Source organism: Oxyura jamaicensis, chromosome 1 (assembly GCF_011077185.1).
Source record: "Oxyura jamaicensis isolate SHBP4307 breed ruddy duck chromosome 1, BPBGC_Ojam_1.0, whole genome shotgun sequence".
Classification (NCBI taxonomy): domain Eukaryota; kingdom Metazoa; phylum Chordata; class Aves; order Anseriformes; family Anatidae; genus Oxyura; species Oxyura jamaicensis.
Window position 1 is genome coordinate 35,243,940 of NC_048893.1, and position 25,995 is coordinate 35,269,934.

The following is a 25,995-nucleotide window of genomic DNA, read 5'->3' on the forward strand; positions in this document are numbered from 1 at the left end:
TGTTCTGTACATAGTGTATACTGGTTTCTAAACCAGCATGGCTCAGGTAGGACACACTGACTATTGTCCAGCCCTGAGTATACTGCCAAAGGAAGGGCTTCTTTTTCAATTTTAGTTGTGCTGCAGTCATTTGTACTAAGAACCACGTCATTCTCACACAGACTTGACTTTCAATCAGGCTGTGTGGAGGCACTCTGGATTTGGTACCATGTGCTGTAAGCAGGTAGCGAGAGGAAGTACTCTTCAGTGATGCGAGCTTAGTGAAGTCAGCGTGGAGGCTTCTGAGCCTCTTGGTGAGAGCCGGCAGCGAGGCACTTCCACTCCTTCACTCAACAGTGAGGCAGGCTGAAATGTCATAGCCACTGCAGAAAGATAATAATGCCTAGTACACTGTGCTATACAGCACTCGGAAAAACTGCTTCTGAAACTTCAGTGTTTACTGCCTTTGTCAAGAAGTGCCAAAGCAAGGATTTTTCTTTATGTCAGATGCTTTGAGATGTGCTGTTAGGAAACTCAGAGAGGTTATTATTGTTCCCTCTTTGTAGGCAAGAACAGAAAGAGTACAAAACAAAATAACTTTCCTATATGGTAAGATAAATAATTTAGCCTTCTCCCACCAACTACAAAGTCTCCAGAGCTGACACTGAATGAAAAATAAAAAAATAAAAAGAAACAAACACCTGTAGACTTCTGTAAGGAAGCACAAACAAATTGAGTAAAAAGACCAACAGAGAAGGGTATACAATCATTGTCTTTCATTTCCTTTTCCCATCATTTTTAAGAGAGACATATAATTTTCTGTTCCTTTTCAGGTTTATTTCATAAAAAACTTCTTTAAGAAGTGTATTTCTTCTCTTTTCAGTAATCATTTCCATGTGGCTATATGAGTTAGATACCCCAGACAGAGGATATTGACAGCTTTAAAAATGCCTTTGGTAACAGTGCAGGACATAGGAAGCTAAACGTGCTGTTAGGTTAAACTGCAAACAGTGCAGATCTCAGCTCTGCAGGCTTGCATCCTCTTGTCAGCTCTTTTGTTTATTTTTGTTTTCACAGTTTTGCCCCATCTGTTCAGACTGTGGGCACGAGCTGTTCCCTTTGTGCATCCAGTGTTTCCACAGAGAGCTGTGAACGTGTGCTTTTAAAAATAACACCACTGCTTTTGATGCACATCTCTTGACTTTTTTACCTTGCTACGAGAAGCTGGTGAAGATTCACCTGTTACATTTTTAGTTCCAAACCTATTCCAGTTTTATCAGCAGCGTCAGTACTGCAGTGTTGGGCAGTTCCCCAGACTAGCCTCTCCCTTCAGCAGGCCGCACAAAGCCCCGCTGAGGGAGGAATGGAGGGACCCTTTGATTCCTCCCTGGCTGTATCCTTTGGAAATGAGAGTGGCTTGGGTAGTCTGGGCTCAAAGATGACATCTGCTGGAGAGAGTGCTCTGGCACCCTGTGAAGAAGAGAGGCCATCGTCTGCCTGAGGACGCCTTCCCACCTTGTTCCTTGCATGAAGATCGCGTGTGTTTGCAGTCCGGCAGTCCATGCGCTCTTGGCCACACAGCAAGCGTGTGTACAGGAAAGATAGTGGTGTTATGGCGGAAGGAGGAAATGTCTTCACAATTTCTCTATCAGACTGCTCCTTCTCCAGCTCATGTTTGGAGAGCTGGCCAGTTCTACATCATGGCTGAACTGCTGGCTGCGTGGTTAGACATAGCTTCTCTCCAGGCCTTTGAGAGCGATTCAGCTGACAAGGGACCTATCCCCAGACTGAAGCTTCCTGTTGTCTCTGCTTCCTTCCCATCCTCACAGCGAAGCGTATCCGCCTGTTTTCAAACATTCAGTACCCCCAGCACAGCCATTAGCTTAGTACTGAGGAAGATAGATATGGCCCTGATATTGATTTAGTTTTATTGCTCATCATTTCAGGCTTTCATACAGGGTCCTGAAGTTTAATAACAAGGATTTGGTTCTTTCCTGTCAGAGCAATGAAAAAAAAGAATCATAGAAAATATTTTCTGCACAACCATTGGCTTAAATATTTGATACCCTGCTGCCCAATCACCTACCAAATGTTTCTGAGACACGAGGTCCTTCTGGGCAGAAGTGAGGCAGAATGAGAGACAGTCTCATATGCTTACATGATGACTGGTTCTCCATCATCTTCCTCTTTATTTACAGTGCTTGGTAAAGCACTCTGGACTTTTAAAATTTTATATATATAAACACCCATTTATTTAAAGTGAATAGTGACAATTCTGGCATCATCCAAAAGCCTCACTGAAAGTCAGTCTTTAATAAAGCCTATAGATTCTTGGTATCCCTATTGGGATAGTGTTGAATAAAGCAGAAAATAAAAATGCAACTGGAAGTCCTCAGCCTTTGTTGGCAAGGAAACTTATCCAAATTCCATCTTTATAAGAGAACATTTTATTCAATGACCCTTTGTTTTTCTGTATGTACCTTTTTATTTTCATTTTCTCCTAATTCCTTTTTGATTCTGTCTTTTGCAGGTCATGAAAACATACCACATGTATCATGCAGAGAGCATCAGTGCAGAAAGCAAACTGAAGGAGGCAGAGAAGCAAGAAGAAAAACAGATTGGGAGGTCAGGTGACCCTGTTTTTCATATTCGACTAGAAGAAAGGCACCAGAGACGGAGCTCTGTGAAAAAGATTGAAAAAATGAAGGAAAAAGTAAATATTCCTTTTATTTTGCTTCATATGAAGTAAATTCAATGCATTTCTGACATTCTTTAGAATTATATTAGACAGAGAAGTCCAGCTGGGAAATAAAATTAAACAAGGTACACATAATAAACTAGCAGTGGGTTATAGACAACTTGATTTAATTGCAGATCAGAGAAGGGAATACTTTATAATTCTTACTATAAGGTTTGCTGTATTTCGAACGAAATACTAAGTTATCACTTTGTATTACATTTTTATATGAATAATAGGCTGGCAGTTAAGGATCTTTCTTGTTAATAGGAATGTTTGCTTTAATTGTTTCAATTTTTGCTACATATCATCAATTAAGCAATTCAAATACATTCATATACAATCTCTTTCCTAGCGTCAAGCAAAATATTCTGAAAACAAGCTGAAATCTATTAAGGCCCGTAATGAATACCTGCTCACCCTTGAAGCAACCAATGCTTCTGTTTTCAAGTATTATATTCATGACCTTTCAGATTTAATTGACGTAAGTATTTGCACATTTATTTTTATCTTCATTTTGTTCACGAATAATACGTATAATGCTTTTAATTTTCAAAGGGAATACATTAGTCATACGGGTTGCCCATATGACAATACATTCACCATTTATAATTTGTGTGGAATAATTAGCAGATATTCCTTTCAGCTTTATATTTCACAAAATAAAGTGCCAATAAGATGCTGAACCCCGTCTTTTAAAGTTAGAATGGTACCTTTCTTCCCTATGTGGCAAGAGCAAATATGACAGGAATAACATAAAAAAGTAGACGATTCCATTTTGTACTATTAAACTATTTCTTGACTACAGTTATTTCTTAGAACATAAACATCTTAAGTGCAAGTGCACGCTGCTAGCCCACGTCCAATTTTTCATCCACCAATATCCCCAAGTCGTTCTCCTCATGGCTACTCTGCATCCATTCATCCTCCAGTCTGTAGTCATGTTTGGGATTGCCCCAACCCAGTTGCAGCACCTTGGACTTGTTGAACTTCATGAGGTTCACCTGGGATCACTTTTCAAGCATGTCCAGGTCCTTCCGGATGGCAGCCTTTCCCTCTCTTGTATAAACTGCCCAACTCAGCTTGATGTCATCTGCAAACTTGCTGAGGGTGCACTTGACCCCACTGTCTGTGTCATTAATAAAGATAATAAGCAGTACTGGGCCCAGTACAGGCTGCTGTGGGACCCCTACCCCTTCAGAGGCTGGAAAGATGCTGATGTAGTCTTCTCTCCTGCCTTCTCTTTTAGAGCTCACATTTCCCAGTGAATGTCACCAGGGTATATTCCTATTCTGTCAAAACTTTCTCAGAGTGGAAAATGCTCCTGGTTCTTACCGATTTCAGTGATGTTCACAGAGTTTGCCATAGCAATGAATGCTGTAGAAACCACAGCCCTGGAGCTTCACAAAGAATTGTGAGAAGAAGCAAGCTGAAGCTCTCTTCTGTACATATATACAAAGATAACACTCTTTGGAGTTAGTGTTTGAAAAGATATTTACACAACCATGAAGACTAGAGCTTTCTAACAGCTCTACTCTTTAATAGAAATTTACATTTTGCAATATTTTTAATGCAGGAAAACAATACCTACTTTGAGAGGCTTTTTCCAAGCCATGAAAAACATTCTTTTGGTGAAGTGGCTTTAGAAATTACACTTCTCTAAAGAATTTAAATGGAAAATGTAAATGCCCTTTTCATCACTGTTCTGTAAGAGTTGGCTATAAACGTGTAACCAGAATTTGCTTCAGAGCCAACTCAATCTGTCTGTGAGCTTCTTTAAAGGAAGTGTCTTGCAGACATTTGTATTTAGTCAGAATATTCTGTGAAAGCACTGGTATCTAGACGGAGTGTTTACTACTTGACAGAGGAAACACTTTCTGTAAATGCAAGAGTCTTGGCAAGATTTTTGGGTTATATCATTGGAATGTGAGACATACTTCCCACTGACCATATGTTACAATGATCCAGACTACCTCATTCTGTAAATCTACTAATGTAATGGGACGATTTTGAGTTTTCAGAGCAGGGGTGGTTATTTCATTCTTTACCCTCTCTACTTTGTCCTTATTTGCCTGCCTCCCTTTCTGTGCTTCCCTGAACTCTCTCTCTTTGCAGAAGGGGATTACTTCTCCTTTGTGTCTGAATTTCAGTTAACATGGAAGGGATTTAGATCTCCCTGAGCTGTTGATGTTGATCGTAAATGAAACTGAATGTTTTCCTACATTACTGATAAATATGTCTGATGAAAATGGGATAAATATATGGAGGAGCACAGTGAACTCTTTGTAACAAAATTGGGGATGGTTGTGGGATTTATTTACTTATTAAATGTTTTTTTCCACTGCAACTTGATTTGTGAGGCTCATATGGAAAATCCTAAGTTGCAGTTCCTTAGATGAACTCAATCTGAACTGTTCAACTCGTTCATTTCATTAACAAAGCTCAGGGCTTCTGACTTAAAATGATGATCTGGTGTTCATCTTAAGCCCTTGTGATAAAAGCAAGATAAAATATTACTGGAGTCTTAGCTGGATGTTTTAATGCATTTTGTGAGCTGAAGGCTGGGACCAACATTTGCAGAGAAGTGGGGGGATAAGCAGGATTTGATATGTACAGTGTATTTCTGTTCTCACCATATTGTTCTAGAGAAATTTGAATTTCCTGTCAAATATTTCTTCTCTTTTGAATATGTATTAGGATCTTGTTCAAGTGAAGGACAGGATTAATTTTTCTCCTTATGTGTATCATGTAGGAAGTAGCAGAGTGTTTTTTAGCTAAATTAAATAAGCTTTGTCTGATACATAGATTTTTTTTTTAAGATTGTGGATTTCTGAGGAATGGTAGCATACACACCCCTGCTAAGCTGACTGTTAGTACCAACATCGGTCCATGTGGCACAAATTATTACTCATTTATTTGAAGAGTTCCATGTATTTGTGTTTATTAGTTTTATCTGAGTATAAGAGGAAGGTAAGGAATTTTTTTCAGACTTAGCATGCATTCTTGTGATCTGAAGGTAAGTGCTAGGAAATAGTGATTAAAACTAATTTCACTGTAGTTCTGCTACTGGAATAAATACAATGTTTATGTGTTGATCTTCCTTAAAGTGGAGTTTCCAAATATCTAATTGCAGTCTACATGCTTTGGTTAGGAAGTTAGAGAGCATTTAGCTGTTACAAACTTTGTTTATTCTGTAAAAGTTTTTTGTTAATCATTCATAAAGCAAGTTTAAAAGGAGGCTAGAGCGTGTGCAGCTCACAGTCTTTATTATAAGTTCTCATAAATATGATATGTACAGACAGATCCCTTTGATTTGAATGTTGATGTCTGTGTACCAGGGATGATTAGAACATGACTGATTTAGAGGTTAAGGCATTTTTATGAATTTCTGTCTCCATTGGCATTAGAATATTTATTATTGTTCCTGAAATGAAATGAAGATTAGCTTGGTTGGTTGGTTGCAGCTCTGTGCTAAGCACTGCAGTTTGTTTTGTTCAAGCCTAAATATACTCTGGGGTGCAATAAAGAAAGTAAATGCTCTTGAGACTGCTTCAGATTAAATTCCGAATAAGAATAAAATGCAAATTACAAAATTAATTTTTCACACATATCCCAAATGCATCACTCATCTCCCTGTACTTTGCCCAGCCAAAAGTCTTTACAAATCCTGAAATGCAATAAAACTCATAGTCTATGACTTCATTCTCTCCTTTCTCATCTTCATGTCTTACTGCACCAATTGACATCTCATCTCTCTAGCCCATAGATTGATAGCAGGTCTTACTAGCCATCCAGGCTGTCACCTTAGTGTGCTGATTAGCGAACCTCAAGGGTTTGTATTTCTTTTGGCTAACAGCGTGGCTGCTCGTTTGAGCTTCACAAGTCTTTTGGGTCTACATTTTTTCTACCTGAAAATCATGTATACGTGCATGAATGTGTAAGTGCATACATACCTACCTTTTTGCAATACCTGAAAAGTTGCTGTGTGGTTGTTTTTGTTGTTGTTGTTTTTGTTGGTTTTTTTTCTTCCAGTGTTGGGGGGGCAGCAGTTTAGTAGCAGTACCTTGCATTATTAGTTTCAATAATAAGCAAGTGCACCAAGTGCTGTATCCATTGTAGGCATCTCTCTAAACCATTACTAGTACTAGCAGATTAAAGCAGTGCTCTGCTCTCCGAATAGCTGTGAATTGGTATTGTGGCAGAGCTGTTTCCAGGTTAAGAATGTCTTTGTCTCTCAGTTTTCTGCCAGTCTGGCAGAAGTAAGAGTTGCAATGCCTTATAATTTTACATTTTGCTTTAAAAAATATAGTATTACTTATACAAATTCTACTTTTACTTATTTTTTTTTACTTTATTTATTTTTTACTTATTTTTTTAAGTAAAAATCTAAATCCAGACATTTTAAATTGCACTCATAAGGCATTAGTTCAGGTTCTGAATTTGGTTCCTGTTTTCTCTGCTGGCATTAGCACTGAAAAAAAAAAGGAGGGGGGGGGGGGAAGACTTAGTCTGGCAGTATATTCTGCTTCACGCGGGGAATCCTTGTTCTTGGCTGGGAAGCAGTATTTGTTACCCTGTACAGCTGTTATCACCTGCAAATAGTAACTAACCATGGCTTTCATTCATGATCAGATGGCAGTTACTGAGTAGATTAGGGGTTAAACGGTGAAGGTTTTGCATAAAGCTGCAAGGCTGCAGTGTTATATTCCAACTTGTAAAACAGCTTATCCCCCCCCCCCCCCCCCCACTTCTATAATAGTAAATCAGTGAGATTTCTATTGATCCTCCAAAATACAGGCTCTAAATGCCTGTAGTTTTTAACACAGGGATTGTTGGCCATGCTAAATGTAGCATTGCCCTCCATTTCTTATTTCCTCTCAATTTAGTCTTCCTTGAGGTCTCTCTCAAACTAATGCACATGAAATAAAGCAGCTTTCCTGATGCACTTTCTTATCATCACTTTTAGTCTGTCTTTTTCATCCACAGTAGTGAATTAAATATGAGATCTGATTTGACGCAGAACAAGAGAAAAACACCATGAGATTTTTCCTTTTAGAAACAGTATTTTTGGGACTGGGTATCCTTGAAATATGGATGGGCTTTAATATAAAAATTGAGTGTTACAGTACATGAAACACACGTCCATTGTATAAATGTAAAAGAAAGAGGTTAAGCTCTGTGTGTTTGACTGAACATGACAGCTTTTTTCCTTTTCCTTTAAATAGTTCAAGAGCTAGTTTTTAGGTAGTGGCTTGTTTCTCTTGTACATGCAGGTTTAGGTATGGTAAATAGGTTGAAAACTCTCTTTCCTGCCCTAGTGCATATGTCTGTCTTTCTGTCTCTGTCTTTTTCTCTTTTATTAAATAAGAAAGAGGAAAGGGAAGGGAACATGATTCCTAATGAGTCGTAAGGGTTTGTAATAAGCTCTGAGGGAGAGATGCATATAAACGTGGTGTACAGTCAACTGAATTCAAACTGCTTCTTAACCCAAATGCATCACTTTGCTCTTGAGTCCTGCAGGGAAGGATTTTAAGTTGTGGCTGGGCACCCAGGAGGGATGGAGGAAGGCAGAGGCAGTGTGCTCCCTGACTGCCCTAGACAGGCGCTGTCCTCTGCCTGGGACAAATCTCTCCTAAAACTGCAGCAATTTTGTGCAGACACCCTATGAGATGAGAAATTTTGGATATTTTCATCTGCTGCAGACTGTTTGCCAACAGATTTTTAGTCAGCTTGACCCTGGGCTGAGTCAAGCCTGAATACACTTTTCAAATAAAGAACATTGTTTTGTACGCAGCTGTTAGCAGACTGATGTTCGAGTGTGGGGGTGCCAGAGAGGTTTGCAGTGCTCCTGCCATTACCTGGAAGCTCACCAAGCACAAGCTAAAGATCCTATTATCTTTAATAGTATCTACTATTAAGATACTATTAAATGGGGGGAAAGGGGGATTAAGAAAACAATCACTTGATACACTTCTGCTGCAACATCTAAAAGATACATTCATCCATTCCGTTAAAATATTAACTGATAATGAATAATGCAAATGTAGGGTGTTTAAAATTCAGGAACAAACACAATTTACATTTTACCAATTAGACTTCAATTATATTCTAGGGTTATTCTCATCCCTAGAAATAAAAGAGATAAATTATGACGCTGCATTTAGTAACAATGTGTATTGCTGGCTCTGTCTGAGCATGGGAAATAAGGTGTTTACAGTAAGTACGCTTGTACTGTCAGGGGAAAGGATGTTAAACTGTTGTCATTGCATCGATGGCAATGATTTCACCCAGATTGCTGTGTTCAGCCCTGGGGCCCTCAGCACAAGAAGAACAATGAAGTATTAGAACAAGTCCAGAGGAGGGCCACAAAGGTGATCAGAGGGCTGGAGCACCTCTCCTGTGGAGACAGGCTGAGAGAGTTGGGGTTGTTCGGCCTGGAGAAGAGAAGGCTCTGGGGAGACCTTACAGCAGCCTTCCAGTACCTGAAAGGGGCCTGCAGGAAAACTGGGGAGGGATGCTTTGTCAGGGAGTGTGGCGATTACAAGGCGTAATGGCTTCAAACTAAAAGAAGATAGATTTAAATTAGATATTCTGAATAAATTCTTTACTGTGAGGGTGGTGAGGCCCTGGCACAGGCTGCCCAGAGCAGCTGTGGATGCCCCATCCCTGGAGGTGCTCAAAGCCAGGCTGGATGGGGCTTTGGGCAACCTGGTCTGGTGGGAGGTGTCCCTGCCCATGACAGGGGGTTGGAGCTGGGTGATCTTTGAGGTCCCTTGCAGCCCAAAACATTCTGTGATTCTATGATCAAAAAGCATCACAGATGGGTCACTAATGTGGGAAGCAGTTGCATTTTTTTGTTTTGTTTTGTTTTGTTTTGTTTTGTTTGTTTTTGTCATGGTACAGACATGGTTAGCAAGAACTGATTCATTTTTAGTTAGGTGCTAGCATTGATTTATATGCTTATATATAAGCATATATAAGGTATATCAAGATACATTTAAATAGATTATCTGAGGCTTACATATGACAATAATACTGTAAAGCCCACTTCTTGCTGGATTCCCAGAACTTTTCTATGTAAATGCAGCCATTGCACATCTGTATCAGATAAACAAATGCAAACATATTGCTGTACTTGTACACTTGATCTCTTTTCTAAAACTGTCCTTTAATTTTTGCAATGAAATGAGGATACTAAATGCTTGCTGTTTTGACCCTAGTACCACGTTTTGAGGTACAAGATACTTTGTAAAATACTTTGAAGACAGAAAAAATTCTGGACATAAAATTTTAGTGATAATTTATGGTTTTGTGTATTGGAATGGTGTTCTTGCCTTTTAACTGGTTTTCTTCTCCCTTTTTTCTGTTATTAGTGTTGTGATCTTGGATACCACGCAAGTCTGAACAGAGCCCTAAGAACATATCTTTCTGCGGAGTATAACCTTGAAACTTCCAGGCATGAGGGACTAGACATCATTGAAAATGCAGTTGACAGCTTGGAGCCACGAAGTGACAAGCAGAGATTCATGGAAATGTACCCCACTGCTTTTTGTCCACCAATGAAATTTGAGTTCCAGTCTCATATGGGTGATGAGGTCTGTATAGTGACAAATATCCCCACAGTGGTTATTTCTCTTCCTATATACCAGGATAGAAATTTTATCCCCTTTAACAAAGACACAGAATGGCAACAGCTGCTATTGCTACTCAAAATCAAGTACATCAGCAATAACCTTTTGCAAAACTTACAGCACTGTTCTGAGCTTCTTCAGAGTTCCCAAATAAAAGGTGTTGTGTGTTATTATATTCTATATTACCCATTATGACATATCCAGAAGATTTGCTGGCCAGCCTGTGCTCAGTCCAGCACCAATGTAAGTAGTGACTTTATGTTTTTATTACCTCTCTCTCCTGTAACAGCACTTGTGATTGTTATTTGAGAGCAGCTGCAGATCTCCAAGCTGTGCCCACTGAAATGCAGCCCTTTCCCTTTGTTCTCCATTTTATCATCTGGAGATTTCAAGAGTATGGGGTTCCCCAGCTGTGCCCTGTTCTTGTATTCCACAGGCCAGTAGCAAAGCAGAATGCAGAATCACCTGTGTACATCTTTATGGGAAGGTAACTCTAGGGTTTACATTTCTGTATGACTGAGAAGCAACACAAAGCAGCCGTACAAACAGGGCTGTGCTCTGTAGTCCTAAGATGGGGTGTGTAGTTCCACACCTTGTAGTATATAAATGCTTTAAATGTAGATGGTTACATTTTATTGTCTGCTTTATTACATTTTAGTGGCATTGGTGGGAAATTCATCTCATGTTAAGGGTGCAACCAAAGACATGATTTTTTTTCTTCTTTGTATCTCAAAGCTCTTTCTGATTCATTATTAGGTTTGTCAAGTCACTGCCCAGCAACCTGTGCAAGCGGAGCTTATGCTTAGGTATCAGCAGCTACAGTCACGGCTGGCCACTCTCAAAATTGAAAATGAGGAGGTAAGGTCTGTGTGTTCATGCGGTATGCATCGGACACCATTTTCAGGAAGATGCAGGGTTTTCTACCTTGTCAGAAGCACATAAACAATACCAAAATGGCTTCAATCTATATGAGCTGTCCTGATTTTAAAAACAAATACTGGCAAATATGCTATGTTAGAACCATGACAGAAAAAGCTTCTTATATACTTTTTTTTTTTTTTTTTTTCTGTTGGAGACACTTCAGGGGTTGTAAAAGAATGCAGGATTTGGCTTGCAGTAAGCATGGCTGTTTGCCTGAGCCAAGTATACTAACAAACCAGAACGAAACAGCAACATGTGTTGACTACATATGTATTGTTCATTGTCCTTTTCAGGAGAAGTTTGAGGTAGTTCAGTTTCAGCTAAAACATATGTATATTAATATGCTTCTATACATCTGTCTGCAAAATTATTTTAGTCTGTTTTCACACTTCTATTTATCAAACATGTGAATAATTATATGAAAATATGAAAATAAATTTACTGTGTAAATAACTCTCAACAGAGAGAAAAATACCTCATCTTTTTTTCCTAGTGTTTGTATTTATTTACCCACATATTTCATCCAATAGTTCTGATTCTTAAATAATCTCTTGTATTTTAGATGGTACTTTTTTCTTTTCTTTTTTTCTTTTAAGCAAACATTTGCTTCCAGACACTCAAATGTTAAATACTATTGTTCTTTTGAATTATTGAAATCACTCAGTTCTTCTGATAACTGTTCAGTCCAGTTTTAGAGAACCATTGAACTGAAAAGAGTTGAAAGAGTTGAAACAGGCTGATTTTTTTCCCAGTCATATGCCCATCACCTCGCACTACTTCTTGAGACCCATTTACCCTGGTGTAGAACTTAATTTTGAAGATCACTGGCAAAGTACTATGTAGAGGCTCCTTTGGTGGCCAACTTTGTGGATGTGATAAACATGGAAAACCACAGAATTTGCACTTAGCCTTTTCTTAGGAGATTAAATATGCATCAGATATAAAACTACCACTTTTCATGCCTGTTACAAAATAGTCAAATGGGTTGAATTTGGAGGCAGTTCTGGAGATGTTAAAAGAAGTACCATTTAGGAATTAACATCAAGTGTCTCAAAGGTCTACGTTTCTGGAAGTCTTACTTGTTCAGCTGGTTTAGGTGTTGTATGTTTAACTACCTACAGATACTGATATGTGTATGAATGCTTCACTTGTCCAGAGTACAGAATTTCCTTTGGTTTCTTTTAAGGCATGTAGAGCCTTGCCTGCTTTATAGATGTTTGGAAACTTCATCTTTTACCTGTCCATGTGGTTATAGTACTAAGTTCTCTATTTTGCGAGTGCTTCAGTGAAAACTTGTAGGGCATATATTTTTTTTGGCATGTCATAGCATATAGCTTTGTGGCAGAAAACCACTGAGCACTCTTACTGTCTTCTGTGACCACCCTCTGTCCAGTCCCCAAATTACTACTTCTGAAGGTCAAAGGAATTTGGACTGTCTTTTGTGGTAGCTAAGTCAAAATCTGTTATGCTTTCAACTGCAGCTATTTATAAACAGGAGTACTGAAAGCCTGTCATGGGAATAGCTCACCTAGCAAAATACATTTTTTGTAAACGACGGAAATACAATGCCGTTCCCTTTCTTCTGCTCCAGCAGTAGAGAGAGGCCCCACCGTGGGTATAAATCAAACTTTTATCCAATTTAAGGCAGTGTTAAAGGCCTTCAGTTTAAATGGGTATCCGTTCCTAAATTAAAGCACAGGGATGTTTTTGTGTGTGTGTGCTTTTTTGATAAACTTTTGGGATTTGATTTGAGTTTTTCTCATTCTGTGTCATGTCTTGAATGCCTAGAACAAAGTACTAATGCCTGTTAGATTTGTATGGTAGTCTTTAAAACAAACAAACAAACAAACAAACAAAAACACTCGAATTCAGAAAGCATCTCAAGGTAGCAAAGACAAAAGGAACGAGAAAGATATTTTTCACCAGTAAGTGCAAGGACATAGAGGGAGAAATCATGTTGGCAGGCACAAGGTTATTTTCCTGCACTGGAAGTTTGTGAAAAAGTGTGCATGATTCAGTTGACTCTACTAAAGAGCGTCTTGAAAAGCAAAACTTGGTCGTAAATTACATCGTTGTCAATCTTGCCAGTTACTTTTATTCCACTACTAGTGGAAACACTGCATCCTCTGTTCCAAGGCATCCATCCCCAGGTTTCCATCATGACTGTGCTCCATAGGAAGTGCTGTGAGACTGCTGTAAAATATTCTTTCTCCAGCTCTCTCCTCCAGCTGTGTCCAGACATCATTGCGTTTCATACCACAGCACTCCACAGCACAGTCCCATGGATTTTTAACATGGAAGAGCATGTTCTGTTAGCCAGATCCTTTAATATACTAGTTGAAACTAGCAGAAACTAGCAGAAACTAGCAGATTCAGACATATGCTGAAGAGTTAACTCTTCAGCACAGCCGGTCATCTCTATTTCCCATTGCCCCAGATTAGGGACCATAATCAAATCACATCACATTTCTCTCACATATAGTCAACAATGAGGACATCAATGTTTAGGGATTGTACGATGGTAAAGCAGAGAACTAGATGTGAAACCTAATGATGTTATTTTTGTGTTACATAGATATCTCTTATAGTACATCTAATTTTTCACATTTACACAACACCAGTTGGGCGAGTGTTCCAGAGAATTAGTTTAAGTAATGAGCTTCCATTCTAAGCTGTTCTGGTACGTATATATCTTTCCATTTGTTAAGATGTGCTTTTTAACACCAGGTTAAGAAAACAACAGAGGCAACCTTGCAGACAATACAAGATATGGTCACCATTGAAGACTATGATGTGTCAGAATGTTTCCAGCACAGTCGCTCAACAGAGTCTGTGAAGTCCACAGTCTCTGAGACATATCTGAGTAAGCCTAGCATTGCAAAAAGAAGAGCTAACCAGCAGGAAACCGAGCAATTCTATTTCATGGTATGTTGGCTGCTTCCTTATTCACATGATAACAGATCAAACACCTGAAGTAAACATTGTGCAGAAATTCCTGGGAATTAAGTCACATACATAATAATAGATTGATCTTCATCCCTACAGAAATTCAGAGAATATTTGGAAGGTAGTAATCTCATCACAAAACTTCAAGCAAAGCATGACTTGCTGCAGAGGACACTTGGAGAAGGTAAATATCACACAATAAACCTAAAGGTGATCCCAGACTATACAGTGAACCCACTGAAATTCAGGACGTATGCTGGAGAAAGTGACAGAGCTTAAAGCTTAATTGCCCACTAAGCGTAGATTTGATTTTTAACCAGTCATAGTTTTGATGAAGTGATAAGACTGGACACCCTAAATCAAATTTATTTCTTCAACAGATATTTATTTCCACTGTGCGTATGTTTAGACAAGTGACTATATATGGAGATGGAACTGTTGAATGAAAAATCTCATGTCTGAAAGGAGAGCTGACACAGTCAATGCAGGGTGATTTGAGAGCTGTGATAAATGCACTATTTCTACTTCCCGGTGATTTCTGATGACTTTTTTTTTTTAAGAGTTAGAGGAAAGTGATATTTTTTAAGCATGCAAAATTATCCAGGATACATATCTTACAATGGACCCACTAGTGCAACATTTCTGACACATGGACATGAATGTCCTTCTTGCAGTGTTACAGCTCAGTGAAGCATTTATGGAAGGTAATAGGTTAAATTCTGACCTCATCTACTTCCAGTAGTGAGACTCTTACAGACTTAATGAGGGATTCTACAAAGTATTTTCTCATTGTGAATTGGAGTGAATGAAAACTTAATGCATAGCTCTATACTTAGTTGATTATCATTATTGTATGTACGGTTATTTGATTTTTTACAAATTATGATGACAGAGAATTATCCATTGTCCTGAACACACTCCATAATTTTTAAAAAATACATCTTTAAAAAATACATCTTAAAATGTAAACCAAATGAGCAGATTCTCATAATGAAAAGGAAGTAAAACTGAATTGGGACAGTAATGAATCAAGCACTATGCATAGTTCCAGCCCACCTCTTAGCAGCCCTCCCAACAGGCACTTCCTTATGGACCAAAGGGAAAAGGAGAATCATACCACATGCCACACAGAGTGCTACAGACTTGAGAGGAAGTGTATTACACCACAAAGAATAAAAATCCTCTCCTGAAGGTTAAAGACTGTAATTCAAAGTTCAGACACGAGAAAGGAAACTTTTTCTCTGAAGAGTAACAGCATATGTCAATTTATTTTCTTTTTACTGCCAAAAAAAATGTGTTGTTAATCAGATCTCTTCTTGCTGTTAATATAAAACACCGGATCCAAAAATCCAGTTGTGGAGGTGCCTAAAGAGCTATTAACATTTCTGTGGCTGTGACCCAAGCAAAGCCCTTGTCCAGGGAGTGACTAAGCATGAAATAAGTAGTGTTTTCTTGAAGGGCTGGACTGTAGAAGATAGTAACTGTTTTCAGACAGCTAATTATATTATATTCTTTCTGATAGAAGTTTTCATTTAGTAGGATTTGGTTCCAAGTGCTGAGAAGTTTATTCCCACAAAAAAAAAAGATATGCAGCTATGTTGGTCAAAAATGAGGAAATTTTTCCTTCAAATGCTCACAAAAATGTATTTGGAAAAATAAAGTAAATATTTTTTATTTGGAAGCCCAGTAAAATACATGATCATTTACTGAAGGCAGAAGAATAAAAAGCAGTAGAATCCTTTGTGTAATGCATGTTGGAAAGAAATAAGGAAAGAACAGTATCAAAGGAAATCCAAAGAAAAACTGCTCAGCAGGATGTCTTAAGTGATAAATTGCTGTCAGACTCGGGGCCGTTCTGCCATGCTCGGGCATGCTTGGGCCATTCTGTTTGAAGCATTCCCTTTGACCCAGCCAGCTGTAACCCCAAGTCGTTTATGTTGTCCACAGTGTTTTTGAACATAGTTGTTATTCTATCATCAAGCCATAGAAATAGTATCCCAAATGTATAAACACACATTCAAAGCTGATATTTGGAGCAAAAGCCATTCCTATAAGTTAAAAATGTTGGTTACCCCACTTTATTGAGGTATGTCTTGCATGACAGCACACATGTCTGGGAAGGAAGACCTGGATTCTTTGCATGCATTGAATAGGTATAATTGAAAGGATAGAGAATTGAAAGGGTAGTAAAATTACAAATATTATTACTAGTGACTAGTATAGAAAATGATTTTTTTTAGGAAGTGAACTAACTGCTCCACTCAAACTGCCTCTTCTGGAACCTTTCATGTCAGCAGGACAGCTGACAAATAACACAGGGTGCCAAATTAAATAATGCAGGGGGGAATGGGGGGAGATGGAGGGGAGAGGAGAAAGAGGAGAGAAGAAGGATAAAAGAGTAGAGGGAGAGGATGGTCTGAACAGTAATTTTCTTTGGCACCATCTCTTGCTTTTATTCAAAAACGTGTGGTGCCCACAGTACTGACAGCATTTGGATTTTGTTCCAGCTGATCATCTAGCTACTCCAGTCCATTGCTGTTCATGGACTCTGCAGATGCATTTTCATGATCTGCACAAGGAAGATAGATAAAATGCTCTGTGCTGAGTATGCATGTGCAAATTTGGAACAGTAAATGAGGAATACTCAAACAAAATTGATACTATACATAGGAAGCACACTTATATCCAAGTTAATTCAGACCCAAGGCACATCTAGTGAGCCAAGCAAAGAGAAATGTAAGAAGAGAATAAGCAGTTGTAAAAGAAATCGACTCTGTGTCCCAGATAGTTTTTACCCTCATTTATTAAATATCAAAGATGTGTTTAAAACCTCCAGACTTGGGATTTGTAACATCTTTTGTTTAACTAGCACTTATTACTGGAATTCTTAGTCTCAGTGAATTTCTCTTGGTTGTATGAGCAGGGAATAGTTCCTGATTTTCCCTTTCCATTTCATTGATTATTTAACATACTCATCTTTATCCCTCTTTTTCACTTCTGTAAAATACGTGCCAACAAACTTTACACATCTTATCAATGCCAGAGATTTTTTTCCAAGAGCTTAATATATTTTCAGAGGAGGGTATTCAGTACTGTGCAATATTTCATGTGCACCAGAAGATTGCCAGATAATATTATTTTTGCCTATCACTGATTTTTGTTCTTTTTGCAGTATTACAAGTTTTTTTTGGTGTCACTTTCAAACTGAACAGGGATCTTAGAGCTAGTCCAAGTGATGTTCAGAGTGACTTTCAGAGTCAGCATAGTTATCTGTAGTTCTACTAGCTGCATAGGTATTTAATTCTTCCTTCCCTAATATCTGTTATTTGAACCTGTCAATACTGACTTCAATTTGCCATTGTGTGTTTTCTTCCCTAACATTGATAAACACTTCCGAAGGGCTTCACAGTTCTGTCAGGACTCGATAAAAATGTATTTTAGCTATTTGCACAATTTTCTGCCTCCTTAGCTGCTGTGATATCCCTAAGACTTCAGTAAATGTATTACATAAGTGGTTCTGATGGGAAGGCTTGAGTAAATGACCATTACACTTTTGTCATGATGAAAATAGACCATTTAATTCCATTCAGTTTCCCTTTTCTTGACTAATTTTTGATCAGTGATAATATTTTGCTATTCAATCCATAGCTGTTTGGTAACATATTAGCCTCTTGTGAAGACATTTATCAGAGGACCTTGGGTTTCTGAATAAGCTAATTCCGCTGATTCCCCTTTACCCAGTATTTTACTGACACGTTCAAAGAATTCTAGTAAATTCACAGGGTGCGATCTCCCTTTGGGAAAACAAGACTGGTGGAAACTTACCATACCATGACTGTCCTACTGTTTGATTATTTTGCTTTTCATTATCATGCATTTAAATGGGACACATGCCTGACTTACTAGTCTGTTGTTCTGCAAATGTTATCCGTGAACCTTTCTGGAGTACAGCATTTGCTTCTGTACAATTCCGTGCAATTGTCACTCTTCTTATGTCTGTGTTGTGTAATTTCCCAGTGATAGTGCTGTATTTTTTTTCCTGCAGTTACACAAATGAAAAGGAGTCTTTCAGCAGCAAGCCACTGATGTCCAGAGCTTTGTATTTTCTGCACTGAACAGGTTTAGGCACAAGGCACCAAGGGAAATGTGATCTAATATTGGTGCAGCTCTATCTCTGTACTGATTTAGCCAAAGAAAATACATTTGCAAAATCAATAGGCATTCTTTGGAGTTTTGCTTCAAATTATTTACAGTATCAAATGATCCTTTATAGTGAGCAGGCTTCTTAGAAGTTGTTCCATAACATGGATTGTGTTTGGATTTTAAATGCAGCTGTGGAGACGGTAGATAACCACATTGCGTTGTTAGTTGTATAATTATCTATCTTTTGCTGGTAATGTGAACGTTAGGGTTAAAAGCAATTTACCAAGCATAATTTAGTTACAAACATCTGAAAATCTACCTAAAACATGCACATTTTTGTTTCCTGTTTATTCAACTTTTCTAGGTCACAGGGCTGAATACATGACAACAAGGTAAGACATTATTATTTAACTTGGTTTAGAGAGCTACAAATGGAAAATAAAATAGAAATCACAGACTTTAAAGAAAGTTCCTAACGATGTGTAACATTGTTGTTGTTGTTACTTAAATTGTGTACAGGCACTGTGTGTTTTAACATTCAGCATTTTAATATTTCATTCTTGTGAGCTGCTTAGGCCAGTGTCAGTGGTAGGAGAAGCAGGGAAATCATTTAAAATATTTGTGAATGTGGACATTGCAGGTCGATTTTTGGTGCTAGGAAAAAAATCTTTATTGGGCAGAATGTACAGTTCAGAAGAAAATACCTGTTTCCCTCAGTATCCATGTGTTTGATACTTAAATGGGTCTACACCTTCACAGAAGAGAAGGGAGATTGTGTTAGGTCTCCCCGCTTTGTTCAGGACATACATTTTGGTTGTGTAATGCCACACCTGTGAGGCTGCTTCCAGACACAAACACAGACAAGCATGCTGCAACCCCGAGGGTATCAGCCTGTGAGTTTGCAGCTGCCACTTCCCTGTATTTCTGATTCTGGGCACCACCTTTCCCATACTGCTGGGAGCAGGAACATCCAGACTAACCTTCCTGGTCTCTCTCTTCCCTGCCCTTTCCAGTCAATACGTCCTTGCTCAATGCCTTCTCTTTCTACTTTTTGTTTCCTGGATAGGAGTGACTTTGTTGCCACCCCTTATCTTGAATTAAAAACAATGCAAAGCAAAACAAAACAACAACAACAACAAAATGAACAGACGTTTTGCCCTTCCAGCTAAAAAGTTTGGATCAAGCTCTGGCTCTGCATTTGCTAGACCACTTGGTTTTGTATAATTTCTTCTGTCTGGCCCCTATATTCCTGGGAACATCTCTACAGACTTCAGAGCTCCCTTCTTCCTCTTCCCACTGATTCATGGTTCATTTCAGCTCCATCAGCTGGACTTACTCATCTTCCTTCCTTACATGACCCCAGCTGAAAAGTGGTGACAAATTGGAGCATTCTTCCCAATTGCTGACATTAATTTTGAGACTTACACTCTGACCCCAGATACTACCGGCAGTACGTGGAAGTCAGCAAGCTTATGCCTAATGAGAAAAATGTTCTTTCCTGACTCCAAATTAGGGGACTCATGGGGCTCACCTCATCCTAAATTCCTTGTTCTGTAAGCAAAAAGAAAACAATGAATCTAGGCAATGATTTTACCGTAGTGAAGTGGAGAAACAGCTTGAAGCCTTCTTAACTCCTGTCTTCTCACACCTGGTCACTTAGAAAAAAGCTCTGAGGGAGAAGGTCCTCCCCATCTGATCCTTGGACCAGTTTCCCCAGTCTGGGTAGGACCTATCTGTTACCCCAGGGTTTGGTTAAGTTTCCAGTCTGTAAGACACGCGAACGATAATGTTCTTCAAAGTCAAAGTTAAAATGTAGAAGGGAAGAGGGTATTCTTGAAGATGAGTTTAAAATAAATAGCAGGTAGTACAAGAATGGACCAGAGTCCTACCACTTTATGTTTTGTGATTTAAAGTAGCGCTCCTTACTATTTCCCCAAAACCTTTTAATTTTTTACTGAATCCTGAGGAAGCCATAGAAACATTGGGCTGCAGATGCAGGGGAACTAGAGAAGCTGTTGGCATATGGAGTGCCATGACACTCACAAAATAAACTGTGACCTAGAGAAGAAATTTATTTTCTGTAATCTCTTTCAGTCATAGTCATCATAGGCATAACATGTAACATGCGAGGTGAATGTTTTGCAGACCAACGTTTTGTGTGTTCTTTCTTTTCTTTTTTTCTGCTATGCCGGCTTTGTTTATTTGTTCTATATCGATAACATCCTTTTAATTCCTTTAGCTAATTTGCAAAGTGTTTCTTTCCCTGTGTAAAGATGCTGACGGTTGTATGTGGAAGGTTAAAGCTGTGTACTGTTACTGGCTCGAGTTGAAAATGCAGAGTTTGGTTTTGAAGCGTCTTAAGAGTGTGCTGAGCAGCTTCAATTTGAATCTGAAGCTGCTCCGGCAGGTAGCAACTTTTCTGCTTGAGGTGCTTCGAGTGCCCCACGTCCTGCCACAGCTGGCAGCACAAATTCTAGCGTTGGCTGCACATTTCATGCATGACAGCGACAAGAAATGGCCATGCCAGTTGTGCATTGTTTGGAATAAACGTGTATGGTAAAACTGTAAAACGGGTATTCATAAAGAATGTCAGTATTTATCCATAAGTAATGCATTTTTAATGGGGGGGTTCTTCACTCTTTAATCATTGTGTTAAAGTTAAATTTGATGGAACGTCTTTGCTTGATAAGTAATGCGTTTATTTCTCCCTTTACAATGCTCTGTTGTTTTGCCGTGACTTTACAGACATTTCGTTTTATTGTATGACTTAATTCTACTTGCTCAGTAATCATATTCCCTTCCCTTAGGCCTCCAAATCTTCCCCCTAAGCCCCAGAAACACAGGAAGCCCAGACCCCGATCACAGTATAGTGCTAAGTTGTTTAATGGTGATTTGGAGTCATTCATCAAGGTACTGGCACCAGCCACTGGAGTGGCTGATCTCAACACTTCCTGCTATAATGGTCACGGCCTCACGTGAGCTGAGGCAGATCATTATGTTTAAGTCTGTCCTGGGGCTCTTTTCTTTCCCAGTTGATCAATATAATACTTCCTGAAGTCAGAGGGAAAGAGGAGGATTCATTTCTCACAATAGTCTCCCTACAGTTCTGTTAATCAAGTAGGGATAGGATTGGCAGCCTGGTTTTATTAGGAAACAGCATCATTTAGAAGATAGGGGATATAGTGGTGTACCCCACGACTTGGCACAGTTTCTGGCTTGCCATTTCAGTTACATTCAATATTCAAAGTCTATGAAGAAGCAGTATTATCCTGGGTTTAATATCCAGCTTTTGATTTCCTTTGACTTTAGGAATTTATTATATTGCGTGAAATTGTGATCACCACTATTACGGATCTTATATCTTTGCTGTATTTACTATCTTCTTCTTTCTCATACTTTTATTTCTAATAATGCTTCTAGCCGAGGCCGAAGGAACTCTCACACAAGACATCAGGTATAGTTCTGGTGAAAAGGGGACCATCTCTGCCTCACTCTCGGGTTTCATTCACGCCTGGCTCAAAATTAGTTCTTTCACTAAGCTGAAGGGGGAAGTTTGCATTAAGAAATGATATTACGAGTACAGCAGGCAAAACTGAACCGTGGCATAACTGTGGAGTGATTGTAGTCCTAAATGATGGATATTCCCTTATTCATTAACAAACACCTCCCCATCACAGTCAGTTAGTGGTTCTGGGCACCGGCTGACAAAGATAAAAGAAAGCAAGCTTCAAAAAATATGTAGCAATACATTTATAAGTGCAATGAATGGAATTCCTGACTGCAAGCTCTGTGAACTGAATTTGAATGTTATATGTGTTTGTTTTTTTTTATTATTATTATTTCTGTGCAGCATAGTTAGCAGCAAATATTTAGCAGAACAAATTCTGTGCTCAGTGGCACCATAATAGTTTAGCTGTCTTTGAACTGAGCTTTCAAGCAGCCTCAGCACAACTATATGGAAAAACTATTTTTATTATTATGCTGGTGGTGCTGTGTTGTGCAAAGACTTTCAGGAAATCATCACATGGTGCCAGAGATTAATATCATGAATGGTTTCTTGCTCAAAGGAGAAAGTAAGAAAAAACATCCACAGCAAAAAGCCCCTGGATTACGGAAGAACAGAGGAAATTTGGAGAAATGCTACCCTGTCGTTTTCTCTCATGTTGAAGAGGGTTGTACCATGTGGCAGTGTGAGTGACAGAGCTTACTTGCACGCAGAGAGAGTTCTATGTAGTCTTTCAAAAGGAAATAGCAGGTAGCCTTATGATAGATTTGGCAGTGTGGGAGCTAACCTAGGAAGTCATCCCTGCACAAAGAACGGGTCATTCCTCATAGGGATGTGTCATTCTGACATGCAAGAAGGGGTTACAGCTAGTGAAATACAGTATCACAGCAAATTGCTTTTTGTTCCATTTTTGCATCATCAGATACAATAATTAGTCCCAAACATACAGTCACTGACTACACACATCACATTAAATTCACAGTAGCAGTAGGGTCATTGATCTTGAATTTCACCAACACAGATTGTTACTTCAAACTTTTTCTTGTCATTAGATCCCAAATCCAAAGATTTGGGTTTACATTACTTAAAAGAATCTCTTAACTATGAAGTTGTATGTGGTTCTGACCTGATTCCCCCCCAAAACAAGTAAGAAAGTATGTATAGTATATAAAAGTAATATATTTGTATGTTCTTACTGCAAACACCATCTCTTCAGAGGCTTTACATTTATTGCATGAACCAGTGTACTAACAGGAGGTACGGGTGCATGTTGGGCATGTTTTCTAATACTCTGCTTTTGTGGAGGGCCAGAGTGCCCAGTGTCTGTGAAGATGACTGTATATTCCTCATTTAGCAACTGACCTGTTCCATGTTTGTTTTTTTTTATTCAGCTCTCACTGAATCATGATACTACTCAAAAAGAAAGTGCTCATCCAGACATTATTGGCTCTTGGCTAACCAGTGTTTGCTAGGTTTTGATCTAAAAGATAAACAAGCCACAACTTAAATAGCATAATTACTGTTACAGTCTTTCGTAAACCCCACTAAAACAATACGCAGTACACAGAAAATCAGCAGTTAGGTTGCCTCAGGAATTGCATTGTTTCATTGCTTCAGTGTGTGTTATTTTTAGCAGTAGGCTCTTCATCTACTTGGGCTTAATTCATAAACTTCCCGTTAGTGTAATTTAGCATAAAAATGAGAAGGAATAGTAAGAAGAAATGTGTATTCTGAGTTACAGGGTGCCTTTGAATTCATGATTTTATAATACAGACTGGTTTTATATTAAACTTTCAAATGAATTAGTCAATTCTCTCAGCGCTTACATATTTGAAATTCATTTGGAAAGAAAAATTATAGCTTCTAAGATGAGAAGTTTGAAGATACCTATTATTTATGAAACAGTATTTTTTTCCAACACAAGCATAATTTTAATCATATGATTTGTGTCTCTAATAGATATTTGATGACTTGTAGTCATTAATGTGCATAGGGTAAACCAGCCATTTTTTAAAGTGCCAAAACAACTGAAGGACCATGATGGTTCTTTTGCAAAATCAGCAGTTTGAAGGAAAAAGACAGTTCACTGAAAATTAGTGTGTAGTCATCCTCTCCCCCTACCACCACTAGCATTTTTTCTCCTTTGTTAAAACACCTGTATTTAACTGAAGATGTACCTATAAGCTGGCTGCTGGACCATGGGTGAGACCAAGAGCTTTGATTCATTATTGGTCTGTACTCCCATGTGCCCGGTGACAGGACGAGGGGGAGTGGGCTGAAGTTACGCCAGGGGAGGTTTAGGTTGGATATTAGGAAGAACTTCTTTACTGAAAGGGTTGTTAGGCATTGGAATAGGCTGCCCAGGGAAGTGGTTGAGTCACCATCCCTGGAGGTCTTTAAAAGACGTTTAGATGTAGAGCTTAGGGATATGGTTTAGTGGAGGACTTAGTGTTCGGCCAAAAGTTGGACTCGGTCATCTTGGAGGTCTCTTCCAACCTAGACTATTCTGTAATTCTGTGAGCTCTGCCTGTTGGAGGTGGAGAGGAGCAGGCTGTGACCTCCCTTTCCCAACGCCTTTGTGCTGACCAATATTCCTAACTCAAAGTGCCTGAAGTTCACCATGCAGTGTATTACCACAGTTAGGGCAGCCTGAAATAATGTTCCAAGACATCATCTGCTGTATTTTAGGATACACAAATCAGGAGGGAGGTCAGGAATGAGACAGCTAGTAAGTACCCCATGCAATGTCATTGGGTAGCTTATCTCCAAGAACTTTTCTGATAGTCCAGCAGGTCCAGGAAAGGCTTTGTCATCTGTTTATTGACAATAAATTTTAAAAAAAAAAAAAAAAAAAAAAAAAAAAAAAAAACAAGAGCACCTCCAGGAATTAGACCCTGTGTAATTAGGCCCATGTAAGATTTTCTCCCCTGGAGAAAAAAAGGGGTAAGTTAAATGAATGCAGAAGGATCGTCTTCATCATGGAGTATTATTGTTAATAATAAACTAAAGGCAAATTCACTGCTTTAACTCATATTGCTTCAAAAGTCTAAAATAAATGCATGAGCTTAGATGTCACATACAGTGTTAGCCAGATACAGTGGCAGAGTTAGAGAATGAAGTTTGTGAATTTCCTGATTCAATGGTTCTCATTAAGAACCTTAATCCTTTCTCTTCACCTGTTCCTTTCCCTCTGTCCCTAAATGGGATGAGAATTCTGTTAGAAATTATATATTTTCTTATGTGTTTTTTTGGCAGCACTGTATGTCCATCTGGATTGACCAAGAAAACCCATTTCACATTCATTCCAGAGTAGGGAGGTTTCCTTTTTCACATCTGCAGTACACTCTTTCTGCTCTTGTTTTTCTAGGATTCAGGACAAGTCATTCCTCTCATTGTGGAAAGCTGTATCAGATTTATCAATTTATATGGTAAGCAATGAAATGTGTTATGTCATTGCATTACTGAACTTAGCTGGATGTGTTTTGCATGATGCGTTTACAGCTACAGCTTTGTTTTAGAACTAGAGATGAAAAGCATTTTGAAAATAGAATAATTTCCCACCATTGTCTCCCATCTTTGCTGCAGGTCTTCAGCATCAGGGAATTTTTAGAGTGTCTGGTTCCCAGGTGGAAGTCAATGATATTAAAAATTCATTTGAGAGAGGTAATTGCATTTTCGCTTATTCAAGCACCCTAATATCTGACACTTAAAATGTTTTAAATTCTAATTACTTTCTTGTCTAAGATTTTTTGTTCACTTTTTGTACTGCACCTTAAACTTTGCTCTGTCATATGCTTAAAGATGGAGTATAACAATGACACGTACATGTTTTTCCCATACTATGTCCCAGGAGCTCAGGGTTGTTTTTGTGTAGATGTTCATGTGTCTCTTGGATTAGTCTTTTGTTATGGTAAACTGCAAGGAATAGTTAGTCTTTATTTTATTTTAAAGATCCTCAAAAAGAAAAGATTATGTTTTTAATTACATTCAAGAGACTACTTAATGCAATTTGAGAATTCTGTTACTTGATCTTCTGGAACATGAGTGCTCTAGTTCCTAGTCCCTCTGCCAAAGTGACATCATGATCAGTGCAAATACAGGATCAATGCAAATATAGGCCATGAAAGAGCTGT

General features: G+C 38.6%; 1 protein-coding gene across 2 annotated transcripts in view; it reads left to right on the plus strand.

The window, feature by feature from the left end:
• Window positions 1-25,995, plus strand: part of SRGAP1 (SLIT-ROBO Rho GTPase activating protein 1) — a 152,160-nt gene that overhangs the window by 96,860 nt on the left and 29,305 nt on the right. Inside the window, exons 5-14 of one of the 2 annotated variants that reach the window (XM_035332839.1) lie at window positions 2,510-2,692; window positions 3,072-3,200; window positions 10,090-10,311; window positions 11,104-11,205; window positions 13,996-14,193; window positions 14,314-14,398; window positions 18,722-18,749; window positions 21,165-21,267; window positions 25,230-25,290; window positions 25,448-25,525. In XM_035332839.1, coding sequence (XP_035188730.1) covers window positions 2,510-2,692; window positions 3,072-3,200; window positions 10,090-10,311; window positions 11,104-11,205; window positions 13,996-14,193; window positions 14,314-14,398; window positions 18,722-18,749; window positions 21,165-21,267; window positions 25,230-25,290; window positions 25,448-25,525 — 1,189 coding nt within the window. Of the gene's footprint in view, window positions 1-2,509; window positions 2,693-3,071; window positions 3,201-10,089; window positions 10,312-11,103; window positions 11,206-13,995; window positions 14,194-14,313; window positions 14,399-18,721; window positions 18,750-21,164; window positions 21,268-21,777; window positions 21,812-25,229; window positions 25,291-25,447; window positions 25,526-25,995 lie in introns of both variants that reach the window. The other variant, XM_035332846.1, reaches the window with a different exon arrangement.